We start from the raw sequence: 24,106 nt of genomic DNA, 5'->3' as shown, positions 1-24,106 counted from the left end.
TTTACAGAAACATAATTGCATGATATATGTAGTTCATTTTACATTAGTTCTGAGGTTTAAAAATGATGAGCTCACACTTACATATTTTGGCCACGAAACTTTTGTCATAGAGTAGAAGCAGGCAGAAGGCGCAATATAATTTCCATTTATGCTCGTTCTCGAGAACGGTAAATTAGAATATTCTGCATTTATACAAATTCTAAATATTGATAAACATTAAAAAGAGGATATCCAGACTTTTGGTAACTCTACTACCTAATAAGCATCTAAAATGTTACTTGGAATCATGTTGTCGACTATCTGAATGTTTTATGGAGCATATTTTACTAACATGCTAGTGTCATCTTCCGTTGCAGAAAGCATTTAATTGCTCAGTAAAAATTTTTTGTTAAATATTGTTATTTTTACTATTTTAAATTACTTTTGTATATTTTTATTTTCTTTTCGTGCTTTCTTTTATTATATTTTTTTAATATAATTTTACATTCTTTTCTATTCAATGTTCTATTGTATCTCTCTATATCTTTCTTTCATCATGTCTTTAATAAAGTTATAAACCCCTGATTTAATGTTTGTGTCCTTTTGATGTTTTCGATTTTATATGCTAAAAAAATCAATTCACTATATTAAAAAAAAAATTATACTTTCTCGAGAATTCTCGAGATTCGAAACAAAAAACAAAATCTCGAATTCTCGAGATTCAAATATTTCGAGAAAATAAGATTCTACAAATCTCGAGATTCAAATATTCCGAGAAAATGAGATTCTCGAATCTCGAGAATCAAAAAAAGTCGAGAAATCACAACCTCTATCACTGTGTCAACTTCTCGCCGTATTCAAAAATTATGTGTTCAATTGTCGTGCTTTCAATTGGCGTGTGTTGTCTTGTCATGGAACCAATAGTATGGACATGCAAAATGTTCAAAATCGTATTAAATAATTATAATATTCAAATTAAATTTCACAATTGATTTCTGCATGAAAAGAAGGTGCAAATATTACTTTTCAATGCTAAATTTCGTTTTCAAAAACATTTTATGTTTTATCATAATTTTTAATTTTACTAATAAAATCGTATTATTATATGTGTAATATGTATATAATTCAACGTAAGTAACTCATTAAATCGGCTAGTAAATATTATTGATTAATTTTGATAGAATATTATTCAGATGTCTGTCCTCTTCATGTTTGAACACATTGCAATAATCGGCCAATTGGCAATAGAATTGTTAATTAGGGTAACGATATTAGCATATTTTTTTGAATCTGCAAGTTAAAAATTTAATGGTGTTTTATGAAATTTTCTATTGTGTGAAACCACACACATACATATGTATGTTAGTTGGAAAATTTACATGTAAATATTATTCCACTTCATGTAAATAGCATTCCACATTCCATGTAAATATCATTCTACTTTTCATTGGTAATTATTATAATTAGCGCATTTTTATTACTTTATATATGTATGTACGTACATACATACATATGTATATATGTATGTATTTACTTGATTTGATGACCTGAGTGAAGAATATCTCTTACTGTCTTTGTGTGTGTGTGTGTGTGTCTGTGTGTGTATGTGTATCTCTGTGACTTAGTATGTGTTTCTGTGTATTTCGGGGATTTTTTGAGCACCGTTAGTCCTATTAAGAAAAAACTTTGATTTATCGGAATTGGAACGATTCATCGGAAATGGAACCTCCTCTTTTAGGTAGGTAAGTTTTTGGATTCAGTTCTCAGAAACCTTTTGATGCATTGGATTAAAATTTCATATCTAGAAACTAGAAGTTTCAGCTAAATAAAAAGTCATATATAAAATTTGGTGAACACTCGTCATCCGGAAGTTGCAGTTCACTTATGTTCGATTTTTCTTCCACTATTTTTTCGACCGTTTAAATATGTGTGCTCTTCACGAGAAAATTCAAGTATAATCCTTGTATTAATGTTACGAAAAAAAAAGAAATCATAGAATTTAATCAACCGGAAGTGGTATTTTTCCCAATTAGAAAAGTTAATGTTGTAACCACATGATTTTTGCAACATCACTGAACGCATCAATTTATATTTTTATTCTACATATAGTATGTACTAACTTAGAGTTGATAAGGGTTTCGTTAGAATTCGTAAACCGGAAGTAGTAATATTTTTAAAATATTATTTAATTAATTTTTATTTTCTTGAAATTTAATATTTATAATATTTAAAATAATGTAAAGTAATAAATAAAAAGAAAAATGAAATAAATCTGACAATTGGAAAATGAACTTTTGTCTTGTAAGTTTCCTTACATTTGCGCTCATAGCTGGTATGCGTGAAATAGTACATACATATGTGTGTACGTGTGTTTCATCATTGAATTTTCTTTTTTATACTTCTTTTATTCCTGAAATACATAGATTAAGTCTTGGGTTGGTCACGTCCAAATTGTTTTTATTTTCCAAATATAATTTTCTGTGCTACATACATACATCATAAATAAAATTCAAGGCAAAATACTATTTTATCCATTTATACTAAAATGATATTTTATATTTTATGTTTAATAAAACATACATATTTCTACATTTACAATACTTTTATTGTGACGGCCTTCCACATACTAGTGTTTTTTTTAAAAAGGAAATCGATTATATACCAAATTTAATGGCATATATATGTATACATATGTAGAGGTTGTGATCGAGAAATCTTGTCTCGAGATTTCTCGAGAAATTTTGATTCTCGTTTCTCGAGAAATTTTAATTCTCGTTTCTCGAGAATATTTTATTGTAAAATTTCGAGATTCTCATTCCTCGAGAATATTTTATTATGAAAATTCGAGATTCTCGTATCTCGAGAAATTTTTTATTAGAATCTCGAAAATATCGAGAATATTCTTAATTTATCACTACATGTTTTTGTTCAATAAACTGACTGATTTGTACACTTGTTAACTCGTAAATAATTTTGTAAAGTATTGTAATATGTATAGATGGTCAGTATTTTTATTATTTGTTCGGTAAGTTATTATTCAGTCATCATATAAGTATGTACATATACACATGTTACAACGAAATCACACCATTTTTAAGTTACATATACATATGTATGTGCATGTAGGTACTAGTCACTAGTGCGAAAGTATTCGGTTATGATATCACTAAAGCGCTAGTGAAAATATATTTTCACTGACAATATGACCCCACTTAACACACATTAAACAAAGATTTTTGATTTATTATTTATTTATTCCTTAGATATTAATCAATTTATAGTTACGTTTTTATTATTTGTCCGGTAACAATAACACGGGCAAAGCCGGGTAGTAACACTGGGAATTTTATAAAATTATTTTTTACATATTGTTATTTTTACTATTTTAAATTACTTTTGTATATTTTTATTTTCTTTTCGTACTTTTTTTTCTATTCAATGTTCTATTGTATCTCTCTATATCTTTTTTTCGTCATGTCTTTAATAAAGTTGTAAACCCCTGATATAATATACATATGTAGTGTTTGTGTCCTTTTGATTTTTGTATGTTGTCAAGTTTATATGCTAAAAAAATCAATTCACTATATTAAAAAAAAATTATACTTTCTCGAGAATTCTCGAGAATCTCGAGAAACAAAAAAAGAAAATCTCGAATTCTCGAGATTCAAATATTTCGAGAAAATAAGATTCTCATATCTCGAGATTCAAATATTCCAAGAAAAGGAGATTCTCGAATCTCGAGAATCAAAAAAAGTCGAGAAATCACAACCTCTATACATATGTACATATAAATTTTAATCGAATTAAAGTTACAACTAGTTATTAACTCTTAATTTGTAGTTGAATATTGTGCTTAAATTACTTGCTATTATGTATTAACAATTAAAACTATTCAATTATTGTACTTCATCTATTTCATTATTAAATAAATATTATAAAACCAAAGCTTTTCATTGAACTACATATGTATGTATGTATGTATATGGATTTTTTATTGGTGAAATATCGTTGATATTTACATTTTAAAACATTAACATTGCCAATACTACAAATATGGTAAAAATGGCCATAAATCAATCTATCGCAAACACATTTTCTGTATTTGTGTGTGCACACAGGTTGGTGTTGTGCTGGTATGAAAATTTACTATAAATATATATGGTTAGATGGCAATATTCAGTCTTAGTCCAATCTTGGTGCACCAAGAAGGAAAACTACCTATAAGGACTAAACCCTCACCAAACGAAAAGGAAATCAGGGAGATTTCCCTACCGAACCGACCATGGCGAACTGGAAAGTTTTCACGCTTTTCTTATTAGTCGCATTTGTTGTAAGTTAAATATTTGCTATCGTTATTAAACACTTTAATAAAATCAGTTTTATAATCACGAAGCATGTAATTCATTCTAACAAAAGACGAGCTTTTTAACACGAATCGAGCATTTTTCACTATTAGAGCGCAATTAAGTAATATAATTAGTTTCTACTGAAACTGAATTTCATCCTATCTTGGACTTAGAATATAAACGGAAAATATGTAAATATTTAAATGATTTAAAGAAAGATATTTTAAAGAATAGATTTTAACTGAAAGATTTTATACAAATTCTACATCTGCACATATTTAAATAAATCAATAGTAATGCATAATAATACAAGAATATACATATACATATGTACGAGTCCAAATGTTTATAGAATATTCATTATTCACCCTATAGACGCTTAAAAGATATCCAACAACTAATTTTACTTATATCTTTACTTGTTTTTATGAAAAGCTGAATATTAAATTAACGACAAAGAAAATTTTCGATGATAAAGACAATTAATTTTGGTAAAAATAAAAATAAAAACACAACATGAAAAAGTTTTAATTAAATTAATAAATGCTTTTTTAAACGCTTATCATTATTATTTTTTGAAAACTTCATTATAGAACCTCCAGATTATATACTATATAATAATACTGGAATTTAACTTTAAAGTCATTACAATAATTTTATAAATTCATCGGTATAAATAAATAATATTATGTCCATTAATTTATTAACTTTAACGCACATATTTATAATATAAAATAAACCGATAAAATCTTTTTAACCTACTCATTTTAATCAATACCGATTTATGTGATACCTACATAAATATTATGCCTCAAATACGTGTAAAACATCCGTCTTCATCTTCAGGACGGTGTAGTTGAACTAATATTCAAAAAATCCGATTTTATTCCATGAAATAAGGATTGCGGATAGGATATGTGCATACAAAATCACTAATTTTTGTATTATTCTATGTACATATGTATATGTATGTACAATGCACGAAGTTATGATATTATGTGAGATAAAATCGTATATTCATATATTTTTGAAGATTAGCACATAACATGGTGTACATATGTGTCAATGGGCTGAATAAAAAAAAAATTAGTCAATATTAATAAATTGATTATCACATAATAGTGGATTTGGGAAAAATAAAATATAGAAAGTCATTCGATGTTTGTATGTATTTATGTAAAAAATTGTATTGTGAAAAATCAGGGATATTTAATAGAATTTAAATTTAATTATCTCAAATTCAATATAATTTGTTAAATTTGAAGTTTAAATTTTGATGCAATAAATGGACTGATTGGCATTTGCTGTACGATTACAAAATCAAAATAGGTTAGATTTGATTTGACAGGATGGGAAAATCACTTTGGTATGATTAATCTTTATGAGTGTGACACTTTTACTAAATATAAATACATACATATGTACATACATATGTACATACATATGTATATCTGCCACGTATTTTACGAAATGGACATCTGTATTTATGATCGTACCCAAACATATTTGAAGTGCTTAATCAATCAACCGTCGTGATGACTTTGAACAATGTATTTGTTCAATCGTCGTGGAAAATACTTTTATTCGGTTTGATATTTATACAACGGTTTCAGCGAAATGTTCAATGCTATGCAATAGCTGTATAGCGTGAAAGCTTTATTATTATTTAATAAATGTAATAAAGCCTAGTTACCAAATTGCTTTCGAAAACCGCCCATCGTCTCACTTTCAATCAGGCTCGTACGGTTCTTTCTATATATATATATATATATATATATATATATATATATATATATATATATATATATATATATATATATATATATATATATATATATATATATAAATATATATATTCGTATTTATACATGTACATATGTATGTACACATGCTTTCGAGATTCCCTTAGACACTTCGAGAGTTCTGTCACGCGGTATCTCGTCTACTTTAGGAATTACTTGCTTTCGATTGCTGTATTTAATTTTAGCAATAGTAATATAATACATATGTAGATTTTTATAGTATAAATATTGACAAGATCACTTTGTATATTTTAAGGCGATCGTACGAGCCAACCCGTTGGCGTGTGGCGGTGGCGGTGGCAAAGGGCACCCGGGTGGTGGTGGTGCTCACGCGTGCGCCAAAGCAGGCGGTGGTGGTTGTGGAGCAGCTGCTCACGCCGGTGGAGCATGTGCTCATACAGGTGGAGGCGGTAAGCCTCATCCCTGTGGTGGACACTCAGGGCATAATTCAAAACAACATCCAGGACCCTGTGGTCATAAGTGCGGAGGCAAAGGAAAACCTAATAAGCCTGAACCACCAAAGAAAGATCCTCCAAAGAAAGATCCCCCAAAGAAAGATCCCCCAAAGAAAGATCCACCAAAGAAAAGTCCTCCAAAGAAAGATCCCCCAAAGAAATATCCCCCAAAGAAAAATCCCCCAAAGAAACCAACAGAATCTAAACACATTTCAGAGTCATTGTCAGAGTCAATTTCACACTCCTATTCTGAATCTTTTTCGGAATCAATTTCAATATCGATAGAAAAACACAAGAGGCCAGGTAAACCAGGCAGACAGGGTCCAAATCATATTAAAATCGATATCAGTTTGAGTGAGAGTGATAGCGACGAAACTGGCTTGGGTCGATGGAAGCCAAAGAAAATGAAACCAATCAATGATAACAGAGGATCTTATTGGAAGAGGCGATTCCTAAGGCTTTTGTATCTGTTGAATGAAGATAGTGACAGCAATTCCAGCAGTGATGGACCATCTCGTGAATGGGTTCCTGGACATAAAAGATGTCGACATGGAAACTATGGATGGCAAAAAGCATGTCGTTGTCACAGACACAAACATTCGACTTCAAGTGACAGTTCCTCGGAGTCAATCTCAATTTCCATAAGCATTTCTATTGAGGGCACTCCAGGAAAGCATCATCCAAAAAAGTATCATCCAAAAAAGCATCATCCAAAAAATAGTTCGAGCAGTGAATCCGATGAACACAAAAAAAACAAAAAACCCCGTAAGAAACAACCAAAAAAAGGGAAAAAAGGCGATGATAGTAGTAGCGAGGAAATCATAATTATTACTGAAACAGGAGCTGCTTCTGCATCTAGTGCAGGTTCTCCAGGTGGTCCAGGTGGCCCAGGCGCGGCTAGTTCAAGTGGTGCTGGAACAACTACAACTATCATTATAAAGGATTCCGATGAAAGCTCAAGCAGCGAATCCCATGAATCCGGAGAAAAGGGTAAGCACGGTAAAAAAGGTGGAAAGAAACATAAAAAACACCCAAAAAATGGAAAAGGGAAAAAAGACGATGATGATAGTAGCGAAGAAATCATAATTATTACTGAAACAGGAGCTGCTTCTGCATCTAGTGCAGGTTCTCCAGGTGGTCCAGGGGGTCCAGGTGGCCCAGGCGCGGCTAGTTCAAGTGGTGCTGCAACAACTACAACTATCATTATAAAGGATTCCGATGAAAGCTCAAGCAGCGAATCCCACGAATCCGGAGAAAAGGGTAAGCACGGTAAAAAAGGCGGAAAGAAACATAAAAAACACCCAAAAAACGGAAAAGGGAAAAAAGACGATGATGATAGTAGCGAAGAAATCATGATTATTACTGAAACAGGAGCTGCTTCTGCATCTAATGCAGGTTCTCCAGGGGGTCCAGGTGGCCCAGGCGCGGCCAGTTCAAGTGGTGCTGCAACAACTACAACTATCATTATAAAGGATTCCGATGAAAGCTCAAGCAGTGAATCCCACGAATCCGGAGAAAAGGGTAAGCACGGTAAAAAAGGAGGGAAAAAAATCAAGAAAATGCGTGGCAATAGAAAAGGAGGTAAAAAAAATAAAAAAGGAAGTCATGAAGTAGTATCCACTGCAAGTAGTGCTAGCAGTGCTAGTAGTACTTCAAACGGCTCAAAGGAAGGAAGTTCCAGTAGCAGTGCTAGCAGTGCAAGTTCCACCACGGTTACCCATGGCTCAAATGAAAGCGGTTCCCACGAAGGAGGAATAGGGGGAAAAGGAGGAAAGGGAGGAAAGGGAGGAAAGGGAGGAAAAGGCGGCAAAGGAGGCAAGAAGGGAAGCCATGAAGGTGGAAGCGGTTCCCACGAAGGCGGAAAAGGAGGAAAAGGCGGCAAAGGAGGCAAGAAGGGAAGCCATGAAGGTGGAAGCGGTTCCCACGAAGGCGGAAAAGGCGGAAAAGGAGGAAAGAGATGTAAAGGTGGAAAAGGAGGAAAAGGGGGAAGTCATGAAGTAGTATCCACTGCAAGTAGTGCTAGCAGTGCTAGTAGTACTTCAAACGGCTCAAAGGAAGGAAGTTCCAGTAGCAGTGCTAGCAGTGCAAGTTCCACCACGGTTACCCATGGCTCAAATGAAAGCGGTTCCCACGAAGGAGGAAAAGGTGGAAAAGGAGGAAAGGGAGGAAAGGGAGGAAAAGGCGGCAAGAAAGGAAGCCATGAAGGTGGAAGCGGTTCCCACGAAGGCGGAAAAGGAGGAAAAGGCGGCAAAGGAGGCAAGAAAGGAAGCCATGAAGGTGGAAGCGGTTCCCACGAAGGCGGAAAAGGCGGAAAAGGAGGAAAGAGATGTAAAGGTGGAAAAGGAGGAAAAGGGGGAAGTCATGAAAGTGGAAGTAAGGAACACGGATCTGCAGCAAGCAGTTCCAGCAGCAGCAGTAGCTCAAGTACTTCAAACAACTCACATGAAAACGGTTCCAGTAGTTCAAGTAGCGCAAGTTCAAGCTCCGTAAACCATGGCTCCCACGAAGGTGGAAAAGGAGGAAAGGGAGGTAAAGGTGGAAAAGGAGGAAGACAGGGAGGAAATGGAAGCGGCAGTTCAGAAAGCAGCTCCGCTGCAAGTAGCAGCAGCAGTAGCTCAAGCAATTCAAACAACTCACATGAAAACAGTTCCAGTAGTGCAAGTAGCGCAAGTTCAAGCTCCGTAAGCCATGGTTCCCACGAAGGAGGAAAAGGAGGAAAAGGAGGAAAAGGAGGAAAAGGTTGTAAAGGAGGAAGAAAGGGAGGAAATGGAAGCGGCAGTTCAGAAAGCAGCTCCGCCGCAAGTAGCAGCAGTAGTAGCTCAAGCAATTCAAATAACTCACATGAAAACAGTTCCAGTAGTGCAAGTAGCGCAAGTTCAAGCTCCGTAAGCCATGGTTCCCACGAAGGAGGAAAAGGAGGAAAAGGAGGAAAAGGTTGTAAAGGAGGAAAAAAGGGAGGAAATGGAAGCGGCAGTTCAGAAAGCAGCTCCGCCGCAAGTAGCAGCAGTAGTAGCTCAAGCAATTCAAACAACTCACATGAAAACAGTTCCAGTTCTAGTAGTTCAAGCAGTGCAAGTTCAAGCGGTAAAAATGGAAGTCACGAAAATGGTAGCTCAGCCAGTAGCGCCAGCAGTAGCAGTGCCACTTCTGCGAAGAAATGTGGATGTAAAAAGGGAGGAAAATAATTAAATTCCAATAATATTTTTTTGTGTAAGATTTTTCGTTAATTTAAAACTACCGATTGTAGTTTGATCTAAATAAATGAAAATGAAATTTTTTTAATTTTTTTAATTTTCATATACTTATTTTAAATGGATGCATACATGCATACAAACAGTTGAATTACGCTATAACGAATACTATAATAGCAAAATTTCCAACTAATTTTTCCCAATCCTGAACTAAATTAGCGAGTTTATCTAATTTTCATGATATAAAAAATTCAGTATAATGAAATAAATTAATAGGTCCTTTAAGGTTTGTTTAACTACATACATATACTCGTATATGTCTATGCATATGTATGTATTTTACAATTGTAAAATATTGTTAGGAGTTTTTGTGAAATTATACATTTCTATATTCCATGTCTACTTTTACGAAATATTGTGCATATATGTACATATAAAAAGAATCATATATAATAAGAATCATAATAAGTACATATGATAAGAAGGATTGAATGAGAGACTTAATATTTAACATGATTATTTTTGGCTACCATTTATCAGTTAAATTAAATAAAAAAATAATTGATCACAACCTATCAATTATATGTAATTAAATTGAAAACCGTATAACAATCCGGTAAGTTTAGGTTTTTTTATATTCATAATTATCTTTTTAGTTAATAATTGATATATGTATTAATATTCACAATTTAATAACATCATATATGTACGTTAGTAAATGTAGCTAATAACCAATAACTATACGTAATTATTTATTCACGTAATAAATTCACTATGTGAAAGGAATTTTTCGAAGAAGAAAACTCAACAAAAAAAGAAATATAAATATTATTTTCTGATAAATCAGTTGGAGAACGTGACATGCAAAACGGTTTATAAATTTTTACTATAAAACTAGTATCAAAGACGATAAATTTGATTGAATTCATATTCTGCATTGATACTGTACTTTAGACTAGTTTAGTAAAACATAGTCGCGCTAGTTCCAAAGTTTTCAATGAATGATATGAAATGGGCCTTTGCTACCAAAATTTACAATTTACAAATTATTATCATTGTCCACAGTACTTTAGTAAGCCAAAAAAATAGAAAGCACATATTTTTATTCCAAAAATTGTTAGTGTTTCAAGTACATAGTAAATAAATAAAAATATATGGTTTTATAAATCCTAATGAAAAACCATATAGTGAAAAGCATGGTAAAAAACGATGATAGCATTTTTTTTACTGAAGTAGACGCGTCAAATTTAAAACGCGCCTGGGGCCCCCCATTAACTTGATCCGCCACTGGTTATTCCATATTAAATTATTCAATAAAAAAAATAATAAAATAATCAAAACCGAAGTTGAAATCGAAGCTGAAATAGGAATTGGGAATCGGAATTGAAATCGGAATCTAGAATTGGATTCGGGAATCAGAATTGAAATCGGAATCGGATATCGGAATAGAAATCGGAATCGAAATCGAAATAATTGGTCATATGCACATATTATATATACATATGTATGTATGTACTTATTCTTATATGAACACATTCGTGAAGATGGTTTTAGTCGAGAGATAAACGCAAATATTTGGTCATGTAATTTTTTACAAATTACTTTAAAATATAATTAATTTAATATACATATTTAAGTGTTTAATATGGAAAACAATGGTTCAAAGCTTTGCTAAATAAAATGCTATAATTTATGTGTTAGGTCGAAGACAACTGTAAAGCAGCTGTATTTCAATTTAATGGATAGAAAGGTTTAGCAGTTATGTTTAGTTTACGAAATCTAATATAATACATACCCCGATTATAAACAAACGCTTGGTCATTGACCTCACAACCTTGAATATAATGAACTATTGTTGTACCCGTTAAAATTTCAACGGGCGGTTTCGGAAACAAATTGATACATAAAGTTACAATACGTATAATAATAATTAATCGGAATCAGAACTGAAAGAGAAATCGGGAATTGGAACCGAAACAGGAATCGGCAATCAGAACTGAAACAGGAATCGGAATATAAAAAATTGCAAGGTATTTTAAAGCAGTAATCGGGATGTTCGATTTCATAAAACCATTTGAAGCAAAATTAAACATATTTGATCGTGATGTACATACATATGTGTTAGTGCTTCCAATCCCAGACGGTTACTTCAGCACACACATCCGAAAATGTAATTAAATAAAGTAAAAAACATCGCTTTGATTCATTGATTCGTTTTTTACAAAAAGTTTGTACCGTCTAGTAATTATTCATCGAAACAATACACATAATATAAAAAAACTCCAATTACATTTACTTTATATAAAAAATTGGGATGTGACCAACCTACGACTTTATCTATGTATTTGAGGAATATATGAAGAATAAAAAACAAAATTCGATAATCGAACATATGTATGTATGTATGTACATACATACACGTTCACAAATTCCGGCTATGAGCATTTTCAATACAAATTAAACACAAATGTAGGAAAACTTACACAAGCCTAAATTTCTACTTCCAGCTTACGAATTCCGACCAAAACCTTATCAACTCTATGTTAGTACAAAAAGAATACAAATATAAATTTTCAGCTAAATATGTTCGGGCGTGGAAAGAATCATTGTCACAACATTTTTGATGACGTTGTCACAACATTTTGAAATTTTGATTTTTTTTTATTTTCATCACATTGATACAAAAATTGACGGCCTGAAAACCAGACTGGTACAAGCGACAAAAATATGAAAGGGAGATAATTAAATATTTGTGTATATTTTTGAGGATTTTTATTATAAAATTACAAAAATAAATATCAACATAGTCCCTACATAATAAAATACTTCTGATATGAAAAGTATCAAATACAATAATTATTTATCTCACAAATTTAAAAATAAAATCACTTATACCACTATGACTCGCAAAAATCTAAAAATATAAACCCTGTGGTTCATAATAATTATAGATTTTTGGGAACAAGTTTAATTATTTATATCAGGTATATAGTCGAGAATGCTTTCTTCATCTGTGTCCACTACCAGTGCATCAGTTTGTCTTCGTGGACGACCTCTGGGGCGGATATCAGCTGCTGAAGTCGTAGCTTGATTTTCGTCATACTCTTGCGACTTATGGTGTATAACAGGAATGTAATCTAAAAGAGTCATCAAATCTTTTATTTTCTCTTTTTTTATTTTGAGGAAGACTGTCCCTTAGTTGAGGAAGACTCTCAGGTATGTTGCCTCTCTTGGCATCCATATTTATGTTTCTAAATTGTATGGATGTGTCCAAGGATTCTTTGTATGGATGTGTCCAAGGATTCTCAAAAACATATTTTTTGGCTGCCGTTTTATGAATATCATCCATCTAATCTTGAGCCAAGTGACTTTTTTCTTTGCTGTGTCGATTTTTCTATTAATTACACTGAGCAACAAAAAATCACGTTTTTGAGTTACCAGAGCGGAAACTAGCCAATATTTACTAAGTTTGACCCACTGAATTCGAATATGATATTGATTTTTGTTGGTGGGCGATCGTTTACGAGATATGAGCGCTTAAAAAAATTCGCGATTTTTACAGTTTTTTGGCTTTTGCGGTCTTTAACTCAAAATTTAGGATTGTTACGCTCAAACTGAGTATTGTAATCAATAGTCAGATATTTTTCCTATTAATTGTTATATTTAATTGCTTTAAATAAAATAAAAAGGCAATTTCAACAACAAATGTACAAATATGTGGGAAGAGTTTTCAATGATTGGGTTTTCAATTAAAATTATGATTCCGGCTTAAACTAATGTAATTAAATATATTACTAAGAGGTTTGGGCCGCTTTTATATCATCACATACTTAGGCCGCTCAGTGAAGAGATGTAGGTCTAGCAGTGAAATGTCAGATCTGACACATTTGGCCATAAATCGATATATAGCGGTTATATGCCATTATACGAAGCTATGTATACGCCAAATTTGAAATTTATATATACATATGAGATTTAAAACTATAAATATTTATATATTAGAGATAACGAGAACCTATAAAGTATATTTTATAAAATATAGAGTGAAAAAAGAAAAAGTTTAAAAAGTTTTAAGGTTTAAGGCGCTTAAACAATTGAAATCTTACATGACGAAAAGTGAGAATAGGCTTAACAAACGGTGGATAAACGTCAACGACTATCTCGCCGGGCAGATTTCAAACGCGTCTTACACGATATTTTCGCACCATCGTAATGGCGGAGGATCCATTTACTTATGTTGATGACTAAAATGAGCAATATGGCAAAGTATGAAAACGATCGGATAAGAGATAAGAGATATAAAAAAAGTCGTCTTAAAGTGAAACGTAAAGGAGGTTTGTAAAAATTCAGATGTGACGAACCCATGACTATGTATTTGAGGAATATAAGAAAAATAAAAAAACAAAATTCGACACTGAAACATACATACATACATACACGTTCACAAATACCGGCTATGAGAGCATTTTCAAATTTACAATACAAAATGAGCGCAAAAGTAGGGAAACTTGCACAACACAAAATTCCAAATTTATCAAATTCTTTTTTTTTTAATTACTTGACATTATTATAAATAGTCACCGGAGTCTGAGGGGGCCGTGTATTGTTCAAAGGTTGTAAATGCATTTTTAAAGGTTTGCCGAACAATGGATAGCACTGTGACTATCCTACCTCTAATTATTAACTAGTGGTTTTACCCGGCTTCGCTTGGTGTGTGTAATATAAACTGCTTAAACATGACTAATCTACATAATAGAAATCATTCATTTGTTTTTTAATTTAATTTATTTGAATCGATAAATGAATTCACACCCACAACGAATTTTTTTATATATAAGAGAACCGGAACTGAAAAAATAATCCTGATCCGGAACTGAAAAAGAAATCCGGAACTGAAACCGGAAAATAAAAAAGAATCTGGATCCAGAACTGAAAAAGGAATCCGGAGCCAGAACTGAAACAGGAATCTGGATCCGAAACTGAAAAAAGAATCCGGATCCGGAAATGAAAAAGGCATCCAGATCCGGAAATCAAAAAGACATCCGGAAATTTCAGTTCAATACACTAACAGGTTTCTGAGAAAAACATAGAAACCTCTATTCTCTAGAGTAAAAGTACTACTTCTGGTTGAGGTAAAAATATTTAAAAAATATGAGTGTATGAAATTTAGAATTTCTATTACATGTCAAAAAATTTCAGTCTGATTCGGTTAGCGGTTAATGAAATGGTTCGAAAAATAATGACTCACAAGCGTACGTAGGAGAGAAAATTATTAGTATTGCTTTCGCTAGTTTTTCAAACAAGTAAAAAGTTTCTGGAATGCTATTCCAAGTTTTTATGTACATACATATATGTACAAAATAACACTAGAGTTTTGTGAGCATGCGAAAAATCGAACTCGAGATTTTGACTGATTCAAATCAATCACTGATCACGATTTAAGAGGGCTGGACACCAGCAAAATACGCACATAGTTGCGTAGTCTCTAATCTATAATTTGGAAAGAGACTTTGTATGTATGTATCCTTCGTCGTCGTCGTCGTCCGTAGATCGGTGACGTCATCGAACACGTAATTCGATTTTTTTTTTTCGATCCATAGGCGCCGATTTGTTTTTTTCGATTCAATGGATTCGCCCCCGCGGTGGCGCAAGGCGAGTAGTTTCATGGGGCCCCGCCAGGGGCGCCACAAGGGGCGCAGCCCCGTGGGGCCCCAAAGGGGCCGCGGCCTTATGGGGCCCCGAAGGGGGCGCAGGGGGGGCGCAGGCTTATCGGCCGCAGCCTTACGGGGCGCAGTCTTTTGGGGCGCAGCCTTATGGGGCGCAGCCTTATGGGGCGCTGCCTTATGGGGCGCAGCCTTATGGGGCGCCGCTTTATGGGGCGCCGCCTTATGGAGCTCAATCGCATGGGGCCCCGAAGGGGGCGCAAGGGGGCGCAGCTTCATGGGGCCCCAAAGGGGGCGCAGTCTTATGGGGCGCGGCCTTATGGGGCGCAGTCTTATGGGGCGCAGCCTTATGGGGCGCTGCCTTATGGGGCGCAGCCTTATGGAGCGCAGCCTTATGGGGCGCCACCTTATGGGGCGCCGCCTTATGGAGCTCAGCCGCATGGGGCCCCGAAGGGGGCGCAAGGAGGCGCAGCCTCATGGGGCCCCAAAGGGGGCGCAGCTTTATGGGGCGCAGCCATATGGGGCGCAGCCTTATGGGGCGCAGTCTTATGGGGTGCGGCCTTATGAGGCGCAGTCTTATGCGGCCTTATCGCCCCAAGGGGCGCAGCCTTATGAGGCGAAGCCCTAAACGGCAACTGATCATGGGGGCGAAGCCCTAGACGGCATTTAATCATGGGGGCGCGGAGGGGCGAAGCCCTAAAAGGCATTAACTAAGGGGGGCGAAGCCCTAGACGGCAATTAATCATGGGGACGCGGAGGGGCGAAGCCCTAAAAGGCATTAACTAAGGGGGGCGATGCCCTAGACGGCATTCAATCATGGGTGCGCGGAGGGGCGAAGCCCTAATAGGCATAAACTAAAGGGGGCGAAGCCCTAGACGGCATTAAATCATGGGGGCGCGGAGGGGCGAAGCCCTAAAATGCAACTGATCATGGGGGCGAAGCCCTAAACGGCAATTGCTCATGGGGGCGTGGAGGGGCGAAGCCCTAGAAGGCAAAGGCTCAGGGGGGCCAAGCCCTAGACGGCATTTAATCATGGGGGCGCGGAGGGGCGAAGCCCTAAAATGCAACTGATCATGGGGGCGAAGCCCTAAACGGCAATTGCTCATGGGGGCGTGGAGGGGCGAAGCCCTAGAAGGCAAAGGCTCAGGGGGGCGCCGAGGGCGAAGCCCTAGAAGGCAAATTTTTTTTTTTTGATTTTTTTTTAAATTTAAATTTTTTTTTTTGTTTAATTAAATGTTTACTATTAGCTTAGTCATGCTTAAGCGGTTTATATTATAAATACTGAGCGAAGCCGGGTAATACAGCTAGTATTTAATAAAAACAAACATCAACCGTAAACGTCAAATAGAATGTCGGAGGCGGAGGCTCCATTTACTTATATTGATAACCAAAATGAGCAATATGGCAAAGTATGAAAACGATCGGATAAGAGATAAAAATGACCACTAACACGAAAGCCATGTGAAACGTAAAGGAGGTATGCAAAAATACGCACATAGTTGCATAGAAAATATCTTTTTAATACCGATGATGAATTTTTTTTAAAAATTGGTCCAGTTTCGGAGGAGAAAATAGGAGAATACGAAACCTCGATTTTGTCGATTTAAAATACGTTTTATCTGATCGAAGCGCAACTGTCGCATTCACTCAATATATATATACTAGTGAATAGCCCGATGAAACATCATCGCATGGGTATAAAATTATTATATACTCGTATAAAACTAAAAAAAAAAATCCGGAACCGGAACCGTTATTTTCGTAGACTCTCATAGATAGTTTTCAATTCTTTATTTGTAATAATTTTCAATTCTTAAAAATACGCAGATTCCCATAGAGAGTTTTCAATTATTTATTTAAAGACCTATTTTTTTCTATTATTATTAGCTATCGCCCCGAGCGATACTGCAAATCGAAATCGATTCACTCGATCCATGACACCCGACTAATTCCGACTTGTTCCGACAACTACCGAAGATATGACTCCGTTTTGATTGGTTGTCCATACGTTCTATACGATTATTGAATATTAACGTTATTTAGAGCAGCCTTTATATCCGTATCATGGTGTACTGGTCAGTGTATATTGATCTGGGCGCGATGGGGGTAGGTTCGAGTCGGCGTCCTGGAATTGATTTTATTTTTTCAAATATCGCTAAAATATAAATTAATTTCAATTAATTTCAATTTCAATAATTTCAATTAAAAATATATATTTAATTGTTTTATATGAAAAGAAAAAAAAATGGTTCAAAACTTCGATAAATGAAATTATTAAAATTACGTATTTTTATATGGCGAGAAGGAATATTTCAATTAATGTTTAAAAAAAAAAGGCGAAATGAAAAATTGGATTTGGCACGATGTCCGAGACGATTAGCTCATTTAGACCCATATTCAGGCTATTTGGGGTGATCGGTTCGAGTCGCGACAAAGTCGTCTCGTCGAAAAATGAATTAATCGATTTTTATCGATTCGTTCATTATGTTCGGCGAGAGTTAGGACACACACACACACCCACACACACACCCACACCCACACACCCACACACAGACACACACAGATTACCGTCGTTATATATATATATATATATATATATATATATATATATTGATATATATTGTCGCATTCACTCAATATATATATCGAAGAAAGGAACGGCAACAAAATTGAGGTTTCGGGTGTACAGCCCTCTTAATGATCTAGAAAAAATGTGTGTGTGTGTATCTGTGTGTCTGTTAGTATGTATGTTTTTCTGTGTATTTTGGGGATTTTTTCAACACCGTTAATCTTATCGAACTGAAACTTAGATGGTTTCTGAAATGCTAATCGATACGATGTAAATTTTTTTCAAATTTTAAGCTGACCGGAAATGGTACCTATACTTATAAGTATCCTCTTTTTTTAAGTTTTCGAATTCAATTATCTCCCAAACCGCTAACCGAATCAGACTGAAATTTTTTGACATAATAGAAATTATAAATTTTATACTCTAGAATTTTTATACTCTCTAATATTTTTACCTGAACCGGAAGTAGTACTTTTACTCTAGAGAATCGAGGTTTATTATATTTTTCTCAGAAACCTTTTGGTTTATTGAACTGAAGTTTTTGAATTCAATTATCTCCCAAACTGATCAACAGATTAGACGTATAATAATTGCGCACCGTTTTATCACAGCACGGCATTACTCGAGTACTCTCACACAGCAGCCAATGAGAGCGGCAGCGCGTCCGCTGCCAACGGCAAGCGAGTCGAGAAGGTCCACCTCGTCCGTAAACTCGGGTTTTACCAAATTAGCCATAGTACTATGGGAATAAACCACTAAGACTGTGACTAAGTACAAAAACGTGTTTTTGTTGCAAAAACCAATTTTCTTTTGTTGCTCGATGTAATTTGTCGATTTATTATTTTTCTCGGAAATATTATTCCACTTTTCTTCTTACATTTAAACAACCATTATTGTTTATCATCATTAAAGATCCACGATCCATAAAATCGCAGATTAAACAAGATTTTACTAGATTGATCGCAGGTTTTCCAACTCTTTTTAAAATCCGGCTATGATGTAATATGCCAATAACCGTGAAATTGTACAACGGATATACATATACTAGTGAATAGCCCGATGAAACATCATCGCATGGGTATAAAATTATTATATACTCTTATAAAACTAAAAAAAAAAATCCGGAACCGGAACCGTTATTTTCGTAGACTCTCATAGATAGTTTTCAATTCTTTATTTGTAATAATTTTCGATTCTTAAAAATACGCAGACTCCCATGGAGAGTTTTCAATTATTTATTTAAAGACTTCCTATTTTTTTCTATTATTATTAGCTATCGCCCCGAGCGATACTGCAAATCGAAATCGATTCACTCGATCCATGACACCCGACTTCTCCCGACAACTACCGAAGATATGACTCCGTTTTGATTGGTTGTCCATACGTTCTGTACGATTATTGAATATTAACGTTATTTAGAGCAGCCTTTATATCCGTATCATGGTGTACTGGTCAGTGTATATTGATCTGGGCGCGTTGGGGGTAGGTTCGAGTCGGCGTCCTGGAATTGATTTTATTTTTTCAAATATCGCTAAAATATAAATTAATTTCAATTTCAATAATTTCAATTAAAAATATATATTTAATTGTTTTATATGAAAAGAAAAAAAAATGGTTCAAAACTTCGATAAATGAAATTATTAAAATTACGTATTTTTATATGGCGAGAAGGAATATTTCAATTAATGTTTAAAAAAAAAAGGCGAAATGAAAAATTGGATTTGGCACGATGTCAGAGACCATTAGCTCATTTAGACCCATATTCAGGCTATTTGGGGTGATCGGTTCGAGTCGCGACAAAGTCGTCTCGTCGAAAAATGAATTAATCGATTTTTATCGATTCGTTCATTATGTTCGGCGAGAGTTAGGACACACACACACACCCACACACACACACACAGATTACCGTCTTTATATATATGATACGGTGTTTTTGTATAGAAACTCATAAATGATTGAATTGGATTGAAGTTCAATTCAGGGTTTCGAGTCCTTTCGAAACCTGTCTAGGTTTTAAATTGGGTAATGAAAGATTATTTTCTGAGATTGTATAGGTATAATATAATATAACTTTAAATAAGTCTTATCATGTGTTTTTAAAATGTGGAAGGTTTTATTGTGGCATACCATATTTTCATTATCAATATAGGGATATTCAATTTTGTTGTATAATTTAAGGAAATTGCCAGAAGCACTCCATTAGCGTACCCGTCGAAAACAGAAAACGATGACAGTATTGAATCATACAGCACCTCAAGTTCTCAAGAGTCGGCTGAATCGTCATCTAGTTCCAGTAGTTCATCATCTGTAAATGGCAATGCGGATGGAGGATCCAGCTCATCGTCTAGTTCTAGTAGTTCATTGGTCAGTAATGATGGAGGAAAAGATTTAAGTTCTTCTTCATCTAGTGCTGCGACTTCTGCCAATTCGCACCACAAGCATGGCAACATACATCATAATAAACATAGTAATGAACATCATACAAACAATAATCATAGCAATGAACACCATGCACATATTAAAGATAATCATGATCATCATAAGCATAATAAGCAAAATGATGAACACCATGCACATAATAAACAAAGCAATGAACACGATACGCATAATAAGCAAAATGATGTTCATCATACACATCATAAGCTATCAAAACATCAAACATTCCATAAGAAGAATTCCCACAATTCAAAAAATAAATCTATCAATATAAAAATATCACTATCTCGATCTAATGAAGGACTTCACAAACATCATCATAGAAAAATGACAAAGTCAAAAAAACTTGCACATAATTTGCAACATGAAAATTCTGATTCGGAAGAACGAGCTGTGTTTTTATATCCATTAAAAAATACACCAGACTTATTAAAACGTAGAGGGTCATATTGGAAAAGGCGTTTTCTTCACCTGTTATATTTATTGAATGAAGATGTTTATGATGGTTCCGTTTCGGATGATGATTTTTACGTGAAATCGGATGAAGTATCACATCACGAACACCATGGATGGCATAAACTTTGCCGCTGTCACCATTCGATTAATTCTAAAGAGTTTTCTTCGAGCTTATCAAACGAAAGGTCAAAAAAAGTTCACGCAAAAATTCACCTCTCTGATAAGGATACAAAAAAAGAAACAACAAAGCACAAAGATCATCATAAAATAACAGCTTCACACAGTACTAGTAAAACAAAAAAATCAGAAACATCCAATGAAGTCATGGGTTCAACTGGTTCAAGTTCTAAGAGCAAAATAAAATCTTTGGATGATAAAAAAAACCATAAGAATTCAAGTACATCAAGCAGTTCTAGTAGCGCGATAACCAAGACAGGGTCGCAACACGATTCAACTTCGTCTGCTAGTTCAACCTCTTCTAGTACTACCGGGGGATCAGACGAAGATTTCACCATAGCCAGTAGTACAACCAGTACAACCACAACGAGTGATTTGAGTGATGGAAGTGCAAGTAGCTCAAGTGCCGCTAGTAGCTCTAGTAGTTCCGGTGATTCAGATGGTGACTCCAGTAGCACAACTAGCTCAAGTGCCACTAGTAGCTCTAGTAGTTCCGGTCATTCAGATGGCGACTCCAGTGGCACAAGTAGCTCAAGTGCCGCCAGCGGCTCTAGTAGTTCCGGTGATTCAGATGACTCCAGTAGCACAACTAGCTCGAGTGCCACTAGCAACTCTAGTAGTTCCGGTAATTCAGATGGCGACTCCAGTAGCACAAGTGGCTCAAGTGCCGCCAGCGGCTCTAGTAGTTCCGGTATTTCAGATGGTGACTCTGGTAGCTCAAGTAGTTCGACTACCGCCAGCGGCTCTAGTAGTTCCGGTGATTCAGATGACTCCAGTAGCACAACTAGCTCGAGTGCCACTAGCAGCACTAGTAGTTCCGGTGATTCAGATGGCGACTCCAATAGCACAAGTAGCTCAAGTGCCGCCAGCGGCTCTAGTAGTTCTGGTATTTCAGATGGTGACTCTGGTAGCTCAAGTAATTCGAGTTCCGCAAGCAGCTCTAGTAGTTCTGATGAATCAAATGGTGATTCCAGTAGCACAAGTAGCTCAAGTGCCGCCAGTGGCTCTAGTAGTTCCGGTGATTCAGATGGTGACTCTGGTAGCTCAAGTAGTTCGAGTTCCGCAAGCAGCTCTAGTAGTTCTGATGATTCAGATGGTGATTCCAGTAGCACAAGTAGCTCAAGTGCCGCCAGCGGCTCTAATAAATCCGGTGATTCAGACGGTGACTCCAGTAGCACAAGTAGTTCAAGTGCCGCTAGTAGCTCCAGTAATTCTAGTGATTCAGATGGTGACTCCAATAGCACAAGTAGCTCAAGTGCCGCCAGCGGCTCTAGTGGTTCCGGTGATTCAGATGGTGACTCCAGTAGCACAAGTAGCTCAAGTGCCGCCAGCGGCTCTAGTAGTTACAGTGATTCAGATGGTGACTCTGGTAGCTCAAGTAGTTCAAGTTCAGCAAGCAGCTCTAGTAATTCTGATGATTCAGATGGTGATTCCAGTAGCGCAAGTACCTCAAGTGCCGCTAGTAGCTCCAGTAATTCCAGTAATTCAGATGGTGACTCCAGTAGCACAAGTAGCTCAAGTGCCGCCAGCGGCTCTAGTAGTTCCGGTGATTCAGATGACTCCAGTAGCACAACTAGCTCGAGTGCCACTAGCAACTCTAGTAGTTCTGGTGATTCAGATGGTGACTCCAGTAGCACAAGTGGCTCAAGTGCCGCCAGCGGCTCTACTAGTTCTGGTATTTCAGATGGTGACTCTGGTAGCTCAAGTAGTTCGAGTTCCGCAAGCAGCTCTAGTAGTTCTGATGAATCAAATGGTGATTCCAGTAGCACAAGTAGCTCAAGTGCCGCCAGCGGCTCTAGTAGTTCCGGTGATTCAGATGGTGACTCTGGTAGCTCAAGTAGTTCGAGTTCCGCAAGCAGCTCTAGTAGTTCTGATGATTCAGATGGTGAATCCAGTAGCACAAGTAGCTCAAGTGCCGCCAGCGGCTCTAGTAGTTCTGGTATTTCAGATGGTGACTCTGGTAGCTCAAGTAGTTCGAGTTCCGCAAGCAGCTCTAGTATTTCTGATGAATCAGATGGTGATTCCAGTAGCACAAGTAGCTCAAGTGCCGCTAGCGGCTCTAGTAGTTCCGGTGATTCAGATGGTGACTCTGGTAGCTCAAGTAGTTCGAGTTCCGCAAGCAGCTCTAGTAGTTCTGATGATTCAGATGGTGATTCCAGTAGCACAAGTAGCTCAAGTGCTACTAGCAGCTCTAGTAGTTCTGGTGATTCAGACGGTGACTCCAGTAGCACAAAGAGTTCAAGTGCCGCTAGTAGCTCCAGTAATTCTAGTGATTCAGATGGTGACTCCAATAGCACAAGTAGCTCAAGTGCCGCCAGCGGCTCTAGTGGTTCCGGTGATTCAGATGGTGACTCTGGTAGCTCAAGTAGTTCGAGTTCCGCAAGCAGCTCTAGTAGTTCTGATGATTCAGATGGTGACTCTGGTAACGCAAGTAGCTCAAGTGCCGCTAGTAGCTCTAGTAGCTCCGGCGATTCAAACGGTGACTCCAGTAGCTCAAGTAGTTCGAGTTCCACTAGCAGCTCTAGTAGTTCCGATGATTCAGATGGTGACTCTGGCAGCGCAAGCAGTGCCAGTAGTTCAAGCGCTAGCTCAAGTGGTTCTACAGAAAATTCTAGTTCTTCTAGTAGTTCAAGCAGTAGCAGTTCAAACAGTTCATCTTCTGATGAATCTAATGATTCAGAAGAAGATAAAAATCGTCATGGAAAGAGAAAAAGTATGAAACCAAGCAGTTTTAATAAAGCCAATAGTTCAAGTAGCTCGAATAGTCACAATATTGGTTCTGGCGAAAATAGTTCTGAAGAAAATTCTCGCTCTTCTAGTTCTAGTTCTAGCTCTTCTTCTAGTTCTCGTGGTTCAAGCGAAAATAGTTCTGAAGAAAATTCTAGCTCTTCTAGTTCTAGTTCTAGCTCTTCTTCTAGTTCTAGTGGTTCTGGTAAATCGAGAAGTTCTAAAAATTTAAGCAAATCTAGAAGTTCGAAAGAGTCAAATTCTTCGAATAAATGCTCTCAATCACGTTCTGGAAGTAAATCTCA

General features: G+C 35.9%; 1 protein-coding gene across 2 annotated transcripts in view; it reads left to right on the top strand.

The window, feature by feature from the left end:
* Positions 1-4,023: 4,023 nt before the first annotated feature.
* The window catches only part of LOC143909911 (uncharacterized), a 20,744-nt gene continuing 661 nt past the window's right edge, over positions 4,024-24,106 (top strand). Inside the window, exons 1-3 of one of the 2 annotated variants that reach the window (XM_077428174.1) lie at positions 4,055-4,309; positions 20,184-21,777; positions 21,841-24,106. The exon at positions 21,841-24,106 is cut by the window's right edge and continues 661 nt beyond it. In XM_077428174.1, coding sequence (XP_077284300.1) covers positions 4,262-4,309; positions 20,184-21,777; positions 21,841-24,106 — 3,908 coding nt within the window. In that variant the 5' untranslated portion in view covers positions 4,055-4,261. Of the gene's footprint in view, positions 4,310-6,383; positions 11,080-20,183; positions 21,778-21,840 lie in introns of those variants that run through there. The other variant, XM_077428175.1, reaches the window with a different exon arrangement.

This window comes from Arctopsyche grandis, chromosome 3 (assembly GCF_051622035.1).
Source record: "Arctopsyche grandis isolate Sample6627 chromosome 3, ASM5162203v2, whole genome shotgun sequence".
Lineage (NCBI taxonomy): Eukaryota > Metazoa > Arthropoda > Insecta > Trichoptera > Hydropsychidae > Arctopsyche > Arctopsyche grandis.
The sequence above is the reverse complement of the archived record's forward strand: the minus strand, read 5'-3'. Positions and strand labels throughout refer to the sequence as shown.